Below are 14,523 nucleotides of genomic sequence, written 5' to 3' on the forward strand. Positions count from 1 at the left end.
TCTGATGGCTCCCAAATGAAGTTAATGTGATGGTGCAAGACATGAGAAATGCAATCAAAAGGCAGGAAACGAATCTGAAAATTGACCAAACAACCAGAGAATACTGGAGATGATCCATTCACAGCTCAAGGTTAGTCATGCATATTCTCCTGCGTGGTTTGGATTACTCACCATGAAAAATTCTTGATCCTAAGCTTCATGTTCCCATTGAAATTTTAGTTCGCTTCAGAGAGATTCTTATCTGAAGCATTCAAATATGTGGTGTCTGGCAAACTGTAAGTCCATAGGCTGTGTGTAAGGTTTTAAAGCTGAGCTTAAAGGCATGATGCACATGATTAGTGCTAATAAAAAGGCAGAGAGGCCTACGATGATCACAGATTATTTTTAGGGGATTGTTTGTATTAAGTAATGAAATATATAAAAAATTTAGTTAAGATTACAAGTTAAGACAACAGCCTTAATGAACACAGCAGGAGCTTGGACCTGGAAGCAGGGTTGGCCATTATCACTTAACAAGCAGATTCTAAACTGCAACCAGTTACGGAACCACAAATCTCTAACAAACACTAACTCACTAAAATAACATGAATAAATCATATACAGAGCAGCTCCTTTCTCCCATCACTGATGACATCATGGCAATACGTCCACAGGAGATCATGTCGTTTTCACTTAATTAGATGATGTTTGCCCTGAATCTTGGTGAGCTGCAGAGTTAATATTAACATACCATAACCATGAAGGAAAGGACAGACTGTAATGTCTTATCTTCTTCTCGTCTTTTTTATTGACTGTAAGGTTGTAAAATGCTCCAGGGTACTGTTGTTAAACAAGTGTGGTGTCATTTTTCTTCTGGATCAAGTCCGCCCACACACATTGCATAAAAAAAACCCCCATCTTGTCCACCTTACACGCAAACACACACAGCGTCACCAGTCGCAGCAAACATTTAAGTGTACAAGCTGCCATGACAAAACACTGTTCTCAAGCTCTGCATAATCTTTGAATCTGTGGGACAAAAAGGCTGAACTACCCCAGAATCTACTTTCTTAAACCTTAACAGTCTTGAAGTAAGGGCTAATCTCTGAACTTGCCCTTCTGTTGTAGTCTCTAGCTTTCTGCCCTTTTGGTTAACAGGTAATAAATAACTTCAGTACTTAAGAGATTTTATCTTACCCGAAGGCGACTACCTACAACCTGGATCCTGCTTATTGTGAGATGCCATCGAAAAAAAAATGAAACACTTCATTTTGCACCATGCTACTCTAACTATTCCAACCAAACATTTCTCTCTGGTCTCAGATGTTAGCAACACCATGCTAGACAGGCGTTCAAAGTCTACATAGATATTAGGCTAAACACAAATAAGACATTGATGAGATTCCCATTTTATGTAAACCTCAGGCCTGAACCACTCTTATTTATCTGTAAATTATAGAAACACCCTGTAGGCTAAGTAGGTTCAAATTAACTTCTCTTTCCGGAGTTCTGCGAGCAGTCACAGAGAGTTATATTCTGTTTGAATGGTGTATAAAAATCATACCTGAAGTGGTTGACCACATTGGTCATACTGAGGAAAGACAGGACAAAGGAACCGGGCCGGCGGTCGCTCTCCCTGATGAGGTAGCTGCCAGGATTTCGGGCCTGGCGCAGGCGCTCCTCTGCAATGGTTCGGTCTAGCTTGCCATGGTACCACCTGAGAGAAAACAAACAGTAAGGAAATTGCCCAAAGGAGAAACATGTAGCATAAGGTGTGTATACACAGAATTTCTAAAGTTTTAACCATGAAATAATATGTTGACAAGTCAAGCTACATTTAACTACAACTAAAAGAAGCTATATAAAAACAATAAAGCCATTACACACAGCAAACAACCTTGAATATACCTAGTTTTGGACACAGAGGCCACAAACTCAATGGCCGAGTATTTATTCCTGCTATACCTCTTTGAAGTCCATTTGGCTTCATGCATAGTGACATACTGTAGTTATATTTCTCTGCAGCAAAGTTTTCACAGTCACAAAAACCAGTCCGCATTGACCATCCTGCTCACTTATCTGATGATGAAATTTATGTTACTCTAACCTGAGCAGAACCTAACAGACTCACGGATGAACAAAGTTTAATCAAGGCTTTACAATCTCTACTGAATCTAGAGATTAAACTAAAACTTTAGCACTGTATGTCCATTAGTTCAAAAGACAACGTTTAGGTTCATAAAAGCAAATGTTTGGCTTTTTCAGTTTTTAGTAACTCTATTTAAGTCTTGCTTTCTGAATTAAACAGAAGACCTAAGAACAACATTGGTTAAAATTTCAGCAGGTGGGGCTGAATTTGAAAGGGCCCTGCCAGCTGCGGTAAAAAATTAACATGTTTTTCCAAATTTAGGCCAGTGGTGCTTCTCAGAACAGAGGGCAGTGACTGGAAAAACATGCAGAGGTGAGAGGATGAATGAGGTGCTGCAGTAGCTCTTTTCACAGGAGACCTTAATGGCTCCCATCTGGTTTAGGGAAGTACAGGTCTCCATTTGTAAAGAAAAATGCCATCAACTCTGCTATCATGCAGGAAGCTAGAGAAAGCTTGCTGAAGAGGAGATGGAGTGTGTCCATGAGGGAGGTTTGGGGGGGATTTTTGGTGATAAGAGAATTGAAGATGGCAATTGAGAGCAGCTGGAGAGAGCAGGGCCAGGAGCCCTTAAGAGGTTGAGGAAATATGGGAAAATAACACAGAGAGGCAAAGACAGATGACTCTGAAAACAATAACATCAAGACAAAAAGAACTTTCCACCACATCCTACTGGCTAGTTAAGCTCCACTTATTATGGAATGAGGTTATTTAAGTTGTTTACGACTCCTCCAACACACACACACACACACACACTATACTCTTTTAATCGGGTGTGGCAAACAAAGACGCGGTGAGCCAGAACCAGCTCACCAAAGGGTAGCCAACTACATGAACTAGCAAAGTATGACAATCTCAGAGAACAAATTAATGATTCTGATGTTTCAATAACATGAACTGCCATTTCTGCCTTTCTGATGCCAGCACTTGTAAACATGAGTGAACATGGAAAGCAAGAAGTATTTTCTTGTCTCAACACTCCAAATACTGTCATTTTTTGTTTGTTTTCCTTTGTTCATAATACTCCATGTGAAGCCATTCTGCCTTTAACGAGCCTCTGCGATCTTTAAATAGCAACCCATAAATTGTTGAAATTGCACTTATTGAGACATTTCAAGCAGCTGTACTTTTTAATTCTTTTTTAATGGTTAATGATGCAGCGATTTCAAAGGTCCATCCCACCATGAACAACAACAAAATACAAAAAGGAAAATGTGTGATCTAAATGTAATCGAATGACTCCATTGAGGACTCGATAGCTACACTCCATATAACAGAGAGACAATTGTGGATACCACTAAATGGTGGTAAAGGAAAGCTGTAACATCACATGTGACATCATGATAAAATATAATCAAAGTATGTGATTTTTTTGTGAAACTTTAAGCTCTTTTGCATCTACATTTAGTAAAACAATTTATTTGGATGAAGTTTCCTGCAGCTCTGTGTGTAGGCTATATATCCTCCATGATGACATGGGATGCAAATAGTTAAACAAAAGGAGAAGTGTTGAGATAAATAAGCCGCGGCAATGGTGATATGAGACAGTGCTACTATCAGCTTCAGGAATGCTCTTTCATGTCAGAACACGAACATCAAGCAACACCATGACGTTTTGGTTTAGCTCAACACAAGATAAGGAATTTACTTTTTCAACTACAGCTCCGTGTGTGTGTGTGTGTGTGTGTGTGTGTGTGTGTGTGTGTGTGTGTGTGTGTGTGTGTGTGTGTGTGTGTGTGTGCGCGTGTGTCTAAAGACTAATGTTAAAAACATTAGCATTTTCATTATACTGCACAGTAGCCCAGCAACTCCCACACGTTACAGTAATGACAACATAGTGTGGTGTCCACACTAGGTCACAAATACCCATGTTCCCACAGTGTCACCAAGCCAATGCCCGCATTTTGAATGGTATCTTCACACCAGAGACCTGTTTAATCACTCCATCACGATACAAGAGGCCAAAATAAACCTTCCAGCTAAGCTTGTAAACAAGTGATTTACTTGGGTAGGTTACATGGATAGTTTAGCTAACCGTGTAATGCACTTAAGAAGAATATCACTGTGCACTGCTGCACATGTTAAGTCTAGTGAGTTGGGCAGGATGACACAATACAGGGCTGATGGCCGAAAGCCTTAAAAATATTCTATCACTAGACACAGGGGTTATGTGCTGTTTATAGCTTTAGTTCTAGAAACGACAGCCTGCACCACAAGCCACAAAGAGTACAAAGCAAACTTTTTTTTTTTTTTAATCTAACTACAATGAGAGGTTCTTTACACAAAGACAGCCAACAGACTCTTAGAGAGAGAGAGAAGCACTCATCCAAATTCAAAGAAGTACTTGAATGGATAAAATACTTGTTTATTAATGGATATCTTTAGAAAAAAAAAAAGAGCACAAAATTAACACTTAATCATATTTTAATATTCAAGCTTTCAGAACAAAAATTATGAGCATGCATGCATAAAACCTACATGTCTAATTAAAAGGGGAACAGTTGTTCCATACAGCCGTTTTAAATAATAATATAAACAAAGCTGAGGATAAATAACAAATTGTGTTTGCATTGTTTGGGTCATTCCTGTCCACTCAACTCATGATCAGGGTATTAGACAACAGGATCGCCATAACAGCATAACCATATTGTATCCTACCCACAGAGGGAATCATTCATTCAGACATGAAAATGGATAAAGAAAATGACTGACAATCACATCAACGGACTGATCTGAGCAAATTTAATCAGTCAATATCATGAAGGCAAAGTGTATCATCCAGAGAGTGAATTGTTTCTAACCTCCCACCCCAAAAATAAAACAGTCCAGTCATGACATGCTACTATTTGAAAATACAGCCTCTAAAAAACTTGAGCTCAAAACGGGGTCACCAAAAACTCTGACCAAAATCATTCAAGCATTTTTTTTAAAGAGCAAAGACAGGAACTACAGGATAAGATTTAAGAATTTAACAAGCTTCACCAGATGGCTGAATTTACACAGTAACCTTTTTTTTGTCAAAAATGCTATACAGAGAATTTAAATCTGAGTTTCAATGATGATCGCAAGCAACAATTCTAGTATCTGTGCTCATCCACTTAATGGTTAGTTTTGTCGTTACCACACATGAGAAAATCAGACAAAATGCTTTTTTGTTGACATATATATTTATTCCTGTCTGCTGGAGCCTAGTCTCTAGGGGCAATAAGACTAACAGGACAGGCACAGATTACTGTGACTTGAGTGGGTTAGACATCGTCTCTCTGTGTGCCTGTCTGTCTCTCATTAAGCCGTTTTGGGAGCTTGTTCTTTCTAGCTTATGCCTCAATTCTTCATCTTCCTTCGTCTTGACAGTTGGACTCAAATATCTCCACAGACATACTGTCAGCCATCATCAGGATCAAGAAAAGAAATAGTGCATGGCTGTACATTAGCAATGCACCTCATTGTAGCTACAGACTTTGTGTAGTTGGTATCTTGAACAGCATACTTTTTACACACATATTTAAGATTCCAATATTCTTAAATAGAGCTAATGCACTCCATTAGCTTTTTTGCATATCACATATAGCCATACAATTACACATAATAACCTTTAGCAGCTTTCTGTGCATTAGGTCTGAGAATTGGATTAACAATGACAACAGGATTGACCAATTATACTTACATATGGACTATTTAATAAACTAGTAAACCCTTCTCCAAGCAAATCAGTTAATAAATTACTGTTTCTGCAGTATATTAGTGTGGTGAATTCAATTACAACTGCTATCATGAAGTAAGTGCAATTGCTAGATAACAACAGGCTGCAATTTAGGTAAAAATACGAAAACATATCACATGTGCACAACAGTTAAACAACTCTTTTTTTTTTTCATGTGTAATCCATTCATTCAACACACCATACAGAGACATGATCATTCGGCTATTGACTCTTTTTGGAAATAAACAGGTTAGTGGAGTCTGAAATGGTGGTTGGGGAAAAAATGTTATCTCTGCAGGCTCTATAGTGTGAGCATACTGCTTGTAAAACTGACAAATTATGGAGGTGCAACATTGTAAGTGACTCTTACACTTCGAGTTCTTGCACTGTTGTTAGCAAAGCTAAGTGCACAAGACTTTCTGGCAGCAGCTTCCCACTTTTAGACAGCAGATTGGTGTGAAAACAGGCTGCAGGAACACTGCTGTCTGTACACAGCCAGAGTGTTTATGATGTAAAAAATGCATAACTCCAGGGTTTCTGCCAGTGTTGCCAGACCAGTGGCACGCCAGCCCTAAGCTGACCCAACCAGGGCTAAGCATCAGGCAATTTTCTTAATGTATTTTTAAGATGTTTTGCAGACATATGTTACGCCATGTCTGAAAAATTGTAACAATTAATACTTAATATATCTTGTTGGAATCCAGTTCACATTAATCTTTTTTTAAACCTGTATAAATTTTAAAAAAGCTCCAAAGGGGTTCCTACAACAGCAAAGAATTAAAAGCAAAAAAAAAAAAAGAAGCTGTGAGATTTACTGGCTGATTTGATCTCCCACTTACACCGAGTTTACCCTCTGCTGCATCTCCCTCCTGTGTCCCGTGTTCTCACAAGGTGCACCCACTCCACCGACAGCGCTGCTGGCCAGGCAAAAACTGTAAGCTCTGACGTGTAGAGCGGACCAACGGCAGCTTTAAATCCGTACCAAGCATGGTGATGTGACCCTTTTGGTGCCTTATTACGTCCATCTCCTGTAGCAAGGGTTAATGAGTGATATCCATGGAAGAAAGATAAACAGGAGTACACAAAGATGCAGATGGACTTGGATACATGCAACCAACAACCTATTTTGGTGACAGCTGGATGGTTTTGTCTGCTTCTTTGGTTCTCTAGAAGCTATTCTGAAGAATAACACGACTTGATCTTTCAGCTGCTGTCAAGCTGTTCTCTTTGCTCCCACTTCATCCTCTGACTTTCTCATTCTCTTACTCTCCCTTAGTCTCTCTCTCCCTCTCTCCCTTAAAATCACGTATCATGAGCATGCTGGCGATTGGTGTTCCAAGCAGGGGAAAAGCAGGGGTAGGGAGTGGCATATCTGCACATATACAGCCGACCGTATGAACACACATTTGCATGCTGCCCACAAACACTAAAAAACACACATCCATTAGAAAGAAAAAAAAAAAATAGGCCAACCTTGTCACCTGAACTGCCCTTATAAAGTAGTTTAAAAAAATCTGGCTTTAGCCATAACAAGGTATACAGTATTGTGAATCCAAGTAAAGCAAATCAGCATATTTTTCTTTTACTATTAGTGCTTTGTTAATTGACTGTGTCCTTGCTTTAGAAATTAAAGTAATAGATATGAAGATATGTTATCATAACATATCATAACTTCTCATTAAGTTTCACATTTAAAATCTATTACTTTACAAGTACTGAAACCAAGGCTGACTTTAGAATGTGAAATTTTGAAATTGTAGTATCCGTTTAATAAAAAAAATAGTTTTTTGCCCAAATCCTTCAGCCCTATCCTGAATAATCTATTTCTTAAGTTGTTAAAAGCTTAAATTAAACATTGCATCACAGTGCAATGCCAGCTTTAGAAATGGCATAAAGTAACACTGCCTTAGCTTAATTTTCCCATCACTACCAGGGCTTTTTTTATGTGGCAGGGAATTTTCTAACTTTTCACTTAACATGGTTGATTAATTATTTCCATGAAAGTCAAACTTAAGCCTTTAAAAATCATCTCCAGGTTAAACTGGATTGATCAAATAATAGTGATGATTAATTGTGAAGAACAGCTGCTAGTTTGGCGACATTGAGGCCATTTATATAAACACAGCACTGTTGATTCCCGTAATGCATGACTATCTCACTTTAATTTGGGCTAACACATTTTATCGGGCTGAAACCGTGATTATGCTTGTTACTTTGTTCACTGCGCAAAAAATAAACTAAAAACAAACAAACAAACAAACAAGAAAAATCTACACCACCATAAAATTTCACACTCAAGACTGCAGCAAGTCAAGCGTGCCTCAATCATCTTTAAAATATAGGTGTTCGAGCACAAACCGAATTGTGTACTTTTGCCAAAATTATCTGCAAAAGTAGGGCTGGGCGATATGGCCTAAAATTCATATCGCGATATAATTTGAAGCATGTGCGATAACGATATATATCACGATATATTCTTTTCTTCTGTATAACGTATTTTCCAAACTATAAGGCACACTTAAAATCCTTTAATTTTCTCAAAAATCGAGAGTGTGCCTTATGTATGAATTCTGGTTGTGCTCACTGACCTTGAACCGATTTTGGCGTGCAGAAATCTGTTAAAAAATGTTTTAGTACAACTTTGGTAAGCCTGCTGATGGACTGCTTGATGGATTGTCAGAGCATTACGGCTGCCGTAGTGAGGAGTAATCTGGGTCCAAAACTCCATCCCCTTCAGGTCCCAAAGTCAAACGAACACTGAGAGTTAAAAACAGTCTAAATTCTTTCATCTTTAATTAAATCATCAGCGTTGCTGCTTTATCGGGTGTAACAATTAAGTTTAACATCCATGCATCTAGGGCTGTTCGATATAACGATATATATCGGATGACGATATAAAAACGTCTATCGTTTCATTTTACGCTATCGTTTGTTTTGTGGTGTCGCAAAATAAACTGTTTACGGCAATATTTTTTCATTATTTTGATGGTCACTGTAGTGGCTATATTAATTTCCTAAAGTTCTCTCTTTCTCTTATATTTAATATAACCACACTACAGACAGACAAGCGCTTGTTTTTATGCGTTGTCGTTAGCAACAACGACGGTAAAACCACCTCATGTCCGCTTGTTTATTTTCCACATAAACCTTTCACAATAAAGCTCAAGATCCTGTTGAGACTTTTCAAAATAAACTGAATCACGTGAAAGATGCAGAGTATTTACGGATGAGAAGCAAAAATGAGCCGTCAGGTGCTAAAAAATAAACCTTAGACTCAAACGTTAGAACAGGCTTTTCCCCGCAGCACGCCGTGTAATAAATACTCACAAAGAAAACGGCGGCCGTTACAACCTATGTCTAAAAATGTATCGTTTCATGCATCAGTTAAAACACTCGACTCCAGGTACGCGATGCCCAGCTGGAAACACTTCACGCAAGTCGAGCTGCCCGACATTCACAGAATTTACAGAAAATGTTACATTTTTGTGATTTATATTGTTATTGGACGATAGATGTCTTAATATCGGGATATGAGATTTTGGTCATATCGCACAGCCCTACATGCATCCATGAAAACAGAATTTATTAAATTTAACGGAGTTAGAAGTTAACAGGAAGTTAGCTCGCTAGTTTATACCTAAACATTTCATACCATGTTCTGACAGAGATTTTTGAAACTAATTAAAACGTACAGCTCTGCTACCACTTCCAACATAAGTGAAGACAGAAAACTAAACAGCAGTGGCGTTTGCAGGGTTACCGAAGTTGGACTACCTGGTATATAATGTTGTGCTACGTGATTGCTAGCGACACAGCTATGTTAGCATAACATTAGCACAGTGAAGCTGGAGGATGAACGTCAACTTTTTTTCCACTCAATAAAAGTTAACGTGAGGGATTCTGGTGGTCAGGGACAAATGCAATTGCCTAGCAGGATGCTATACACGGGCCAAACTTCAGTCAGGAGAACATAATCTACTGATGATAATGGTTGTAGCCGCTGTGATACTTTCTACCAAAACAGGCGCAGCTTGATGACATCATCAACATGCGCTATCGCGATATCGCGATATAGTCAAAATCTCTATCGTTGGCCAAATCTATATCGTTTCTATCGTATATCGTTTATATCGCCCACCCCTATGCAAAAGGTCTCTTTTTTTTTTTCAAACTGCTGAAGTAATACTTCTGAGTTCTGTGCCAAATGGGAAGCAGAACCAGTGCATCCTGTGCTAATTGAAAATATGCACCATTATACCTGAAGAGCTGAATGTGCACACAGACCCATACCTCCAGCTCATCCATTTTGCATATGCACATGGCAACCAGAAAACATTGCACCAAAGCTTAACCACGAATTTAACAACAGCGAGCATAAACAAAGCTTTGTGACCTGCATAAAAAAAAAAAAAAATGTTTGTGGAAGCAAAGTAAAACCTAACATGCTAGCATGGTATTGCTGATGGACAAGAACTTTTGTACAGCCATGAAATTCAAGGAGTACCCCAAATTATAGAATTTTCTTTTCAGGAGTTCACGGCCAACAGCCTTCTTTTACTAATATGTGCGTAAACACTTATTACCCTACGCAAAAAACAAGTGCATACTCACAAGTGCGTAGCCATTCAAACAACTCCCATGCAAAATGTGATCCTTTAATCATTTACTTACATTTGTTTTTTCATGTTTCCACAACGAATAGAAAGGAAGTTGTAGAGCTGACGATGACAGACAACAGTTGTGAGTTGGAGCAAGTTCTAATTTCATTATGCATATGCTTCTAATAAACAAGATTAAGTTCCATGGTCAACAAGTCCCTTATCAAATGTTTGATTCTTTTATCCCCCCCATCTTGCCTTTCTCTGCAGAACAGGAGTTAGCAAGAGGAAAAAATATAATGATGCTGTAAAATACTGTGCTTGTCACATGACAAACAACATCTGCTGGCAACCTCACTCAAGAAGGAGGGTGACAGCACACCTGAAATTGTACAGATGAAGATATGGGAAAGTCAATCTTCGGATCCTCAGCTTTGCTCAGTCTAAATGATAACCAGCCAACACTTTAATCCCCAGTCACTCAAGCCAATACCTCAGCTGTCCTTCTGTGAATCAGCTTCCTTGAAATAACAGGATTACATCAGTAATAATAACAAGCTTCACTCCCACATATGCCAACAATCTTCCTCTGAGCATTTGATTACTACAAGTTCAAGCATACAGTTAGGAACACCATCTATGAAAAGAACTAAAACCACGTCCATGTCCAACTGTTAAAAAACAACAAGATACTGTATCTCACAATAAAATGGAAACATGCAACAGCAGTTTTCAGTTATGTGGCTATTCCTTCAGCATTCACTGCAACGGCATCACTGCCGCAAAAAGAATTTTTTCAAATCACAGGAAGTCATGACAGTAGTACTATAATACCAAAGCCTAACCTGGCACTGTAATACTTTCCATTCACTCCCCAATCCATCAATCAGCAAACCTAGTTAAAAAGAAAAGTCATTCAAATCAGAAATCCTGCACATTGTCAAACACAACTCAAATGCTTCAGAGGATCCTGTTAGGGCCACAATGAATGGTTCAGAAGTCTTGAAAACAGGATGCTGGGTGAGAAAAGGCAGGGCAATGTGGGCGATGGAAGAGTATAGCACGAGAATGTATAGCAAGCTGGAAATATATGGAAACTATAGACTGTCTTATGAATGCACAAGACAGATATTATACTAATAAAAGTTGGAGCGGGATCAATCGGCAAATCAGTCAAACCAGCCCTAAGCATGATCATTCTTGGTTATAATGGTTCAGGAGACTGAGGGGATATTTGTTGAGCAACGAGCAATCACAGCCTAATACTACTATATATTATTTACACACACACACACACACACACACACACACACACACACACACACACAAAATAGGAGAGCTGCAATAATTTAAAAAATGAAGGACAGGAAATGGCATGCTCAAAAGTGTAATGATTGTCACAGTGTTATTAATCAAATACTGCTTTGTAATAAAAGTGCTGTAATATATTGACCACTGGGAACAGCTTCCATCAGGGAATAATCTAATTAAACTATGCAATCAATCCTTGTGGCTTATCAGAATTCCGTTGCCTTCATCACAAAGGCCAATTAGGTAGTGTTGCTGCAAAATTAGCAGTAAACTTACAGACATGTTTCCACAGCCAACTGGTAAATCTGGTAAACTCATTCACACAACCACAGATTTTCAAATCCAAGTTTTGTTTCCAATTTTTTTTCCCCTTCCTTCCGCCTACCACAACCTCCTGTGGGAAACCCTTTATGACTTAAAATCCCCTCTAATCTTCGTGGAAACTCAAAATCAACGACTCATTTCCCAATGTGCTGTTTGTTTAAGCTCAGGCTCACGGCCAGTGGTTTCTAAAGGTAGCAGGAACACACACTACTGGGGCCACCTGACATCTTCACTCCCGCATCTTTGTTAATCATCAGCTTCTTATCAAACATCCTTTCAAACATTCATACAGTGCTTTTAACCACACATGGTCAAAACAGGGCCTGAGAGCTAAATCTGACCCAGGGTCTGGACAAAAACTGTGTGCAAAAATCCTAAAAATCAAAAGCAAAATAATCCCTAAAATGAAAATAAAAAAGGCAGCACTATGTTAATGAAGCTGAAGGACTGACTTAACCTGATTCCAACCGAAGGTGCCACTTTTAAGACTGTTGTGGCCATCGCAAATTGTTCATTATTAATATAAGAATGTATAAGCCAGTGGGTTTGTACATAAATAGAAACTGTTTAATCTTTTCTTCATTCAGTGAGGCAGTTTCTTAGTTTATGAAACAGCAGCTCAAGCACTCCACGCTGGCAAATAGCCTGTTTTGAAATAATATCAAAATCATTGAGTTTAATACATCTCTACACCATGTCCATCATTTTGCAATAAAATTTTCAAATACATTGCCTATAATATGGCTATCTGTAGCAAAAAAATGCAGCCCTCTTCCACTTTTTACCTACATACACGCACACAAATACACACAGGAAACTAGACAATACCCTGTTTAGATAATATTTTTGACTATAGCCCGCAAGTCTTATTTGTAGCCCTAATGTATCCAGGTTAGCTGGCTTTAGCCCTCGTCAGCACTGGCAGGGGAATGTGAAAGCTCTGCTAATGTGTTTTACTGTCACAGAGGAAATTAATTTATTACAGGCAGGGAAAATAATCAGCTGTCACAGACAAGCTGGGCCGACACTGTGGGAAATAAAAAGGAGAAATTCAGCATTATTTTTAAAGCTAAAATTACACTACAGACCTGATTGGATTATTTAAGTGATTAAAGAAATTAGGTGATTTTAAGTAACTGTTATAGTAAGTTGTTTCATACTTATTGCTTTTTCTTGTTGAGATTATTCAGAATTTTACCTTCTGCTTAGCAAGATGGATGTTAACAACCAAGGTTCATGCTGAGCAATGAATGTTTTTATACTGTTACAGTTTACTGGCTACATAATCAAATGAACAACACATACAGAATCACTGTGATTAAGGCAGTAAGCTGTCAATGTCCCTCAGCTTTACTTTTAAGCCACAGTTTAAGTAGTCTGCGTCCTTTTTTTGATTTGTTTTGAGGTGCAATATTTGTTGGGGTTGGGAGTGGAGGGTGAATAATAATGTTTTAAAAAAGTTATTTTTGACTGCAGGCACGATTACTCAATCATGACTGGACCCAAGGACAAAACAGGGCGCGACACGTCTAATTGTAATTTGAGACCTTGGACGCTTCTATCTCAGATACTATCTGTTTCAGAGCTGTTACTCACCTAACAGATTTGGCATGATGCACTGCGCAGCACCTCTGACGTCACATCAGCTCCTTCTATCAACAGTGAATCAGTGGCACAATCAGAAGGAGAGAGAGATCCCAGCCTTTACTGGGCCAACTTTACAAGACAAAGTCAGCACCTCATAACTTGCCCGTTTCTGAGCAGCATCCAGTGACAGAAAAGGTGATAAAATAAGTGCTCTCAGGATGTCATTTCTCTGAAGGTGCTTTTACTGCCAATCGCAAGTGTTCTCATGTAAAAGACACACACGCGGTATATTAAGTGTATGACTGTAGTATTTTAATCAGATGTTTACAGAATACAATTTTCTTAAAAAACAAAGAAAATCCATTCACTTTGAATTTGGAAATAAAATCAAAAATAGTAAACCTCATTCTAATAAACTGCCACACAATTCTTATATACTAATAATACCCAAAAATGTGGTCCAGCTTTCTGGTGCAATCACAACCACTACAAACAATTCACCAAACCACAAAGCCAATACAGCGGAAAAGCTTGTGTTGTGAACATTTCTTGCACAACTCGACTAAGAAAGACACTGGAGATTGTGATGGTGAGAGTCAAAATGATTCAGGGTATTCTACTCTGGTCCAAAGTTATGCACTGGTGAGAGGTTTAGTGAATGTAGCAGATAAATATTTGAATTCAAGTTACGCATGATGAAGCAAGTAAAACCACAGAAAGCCAACCCCCCCCCCCAATAACATGTAGTAATTGTTTCAATGCCTCAGTGAAAATCCTTCAAGCTGATAAACTGGAGTGTGAGTGTAAACCTGTGAAGAAGTCTGCATTTCCAGGGCAAAACTACAACTTCCAAAGCAGCAGCACATGTAGGAGCC

At 38.6% G+C, this 14,523-nt stretch overlaps 1 protein-coding gene across 3 annotated transcripts in view; it reads right to left on the bottom strand.

Moving 5' to 3' along the window:
• The window catches only part of rasa1a (RAS p21 protein activator (GTPase activating protein) 1a), a 31,608-nt gene that overhangs the window by 13,980 nt on the left and 3,105 nt on the right, over positions 1–14,523 (bottom strand). For all 3 annotated transcript variants that reach the window (XM_013264625.3, XM_025911917.1, XM_013264623.2), the window contains one exon: positions 1,544–1,696. In XM_013264625.3, the coding sequence (XP_013120079.2) occupies positions 1,544–1,696 (153 nt within the window). The remainder of the gene's footprint in view (positions 1–1,543; positions 1,697–14,523) is intronic.

The sequence above is a fragment of the Oreochromis niloticus genome, linkage group LG12 (genome assembly GCF_001858045.2).
Source record: "Oreochromis niloticus isolate F11D_XX linkage group LG12, O_niloticus_UMD_NMBU, whole genome shotgun sequence".
Taxonomy (NCBI): domain Eukaryota; kingdom Metazoa; phylum Chordata; class Actinopteri; order Cichliformes; family Cichlidae; genus Oreochromis; species Oreochromis niloticus.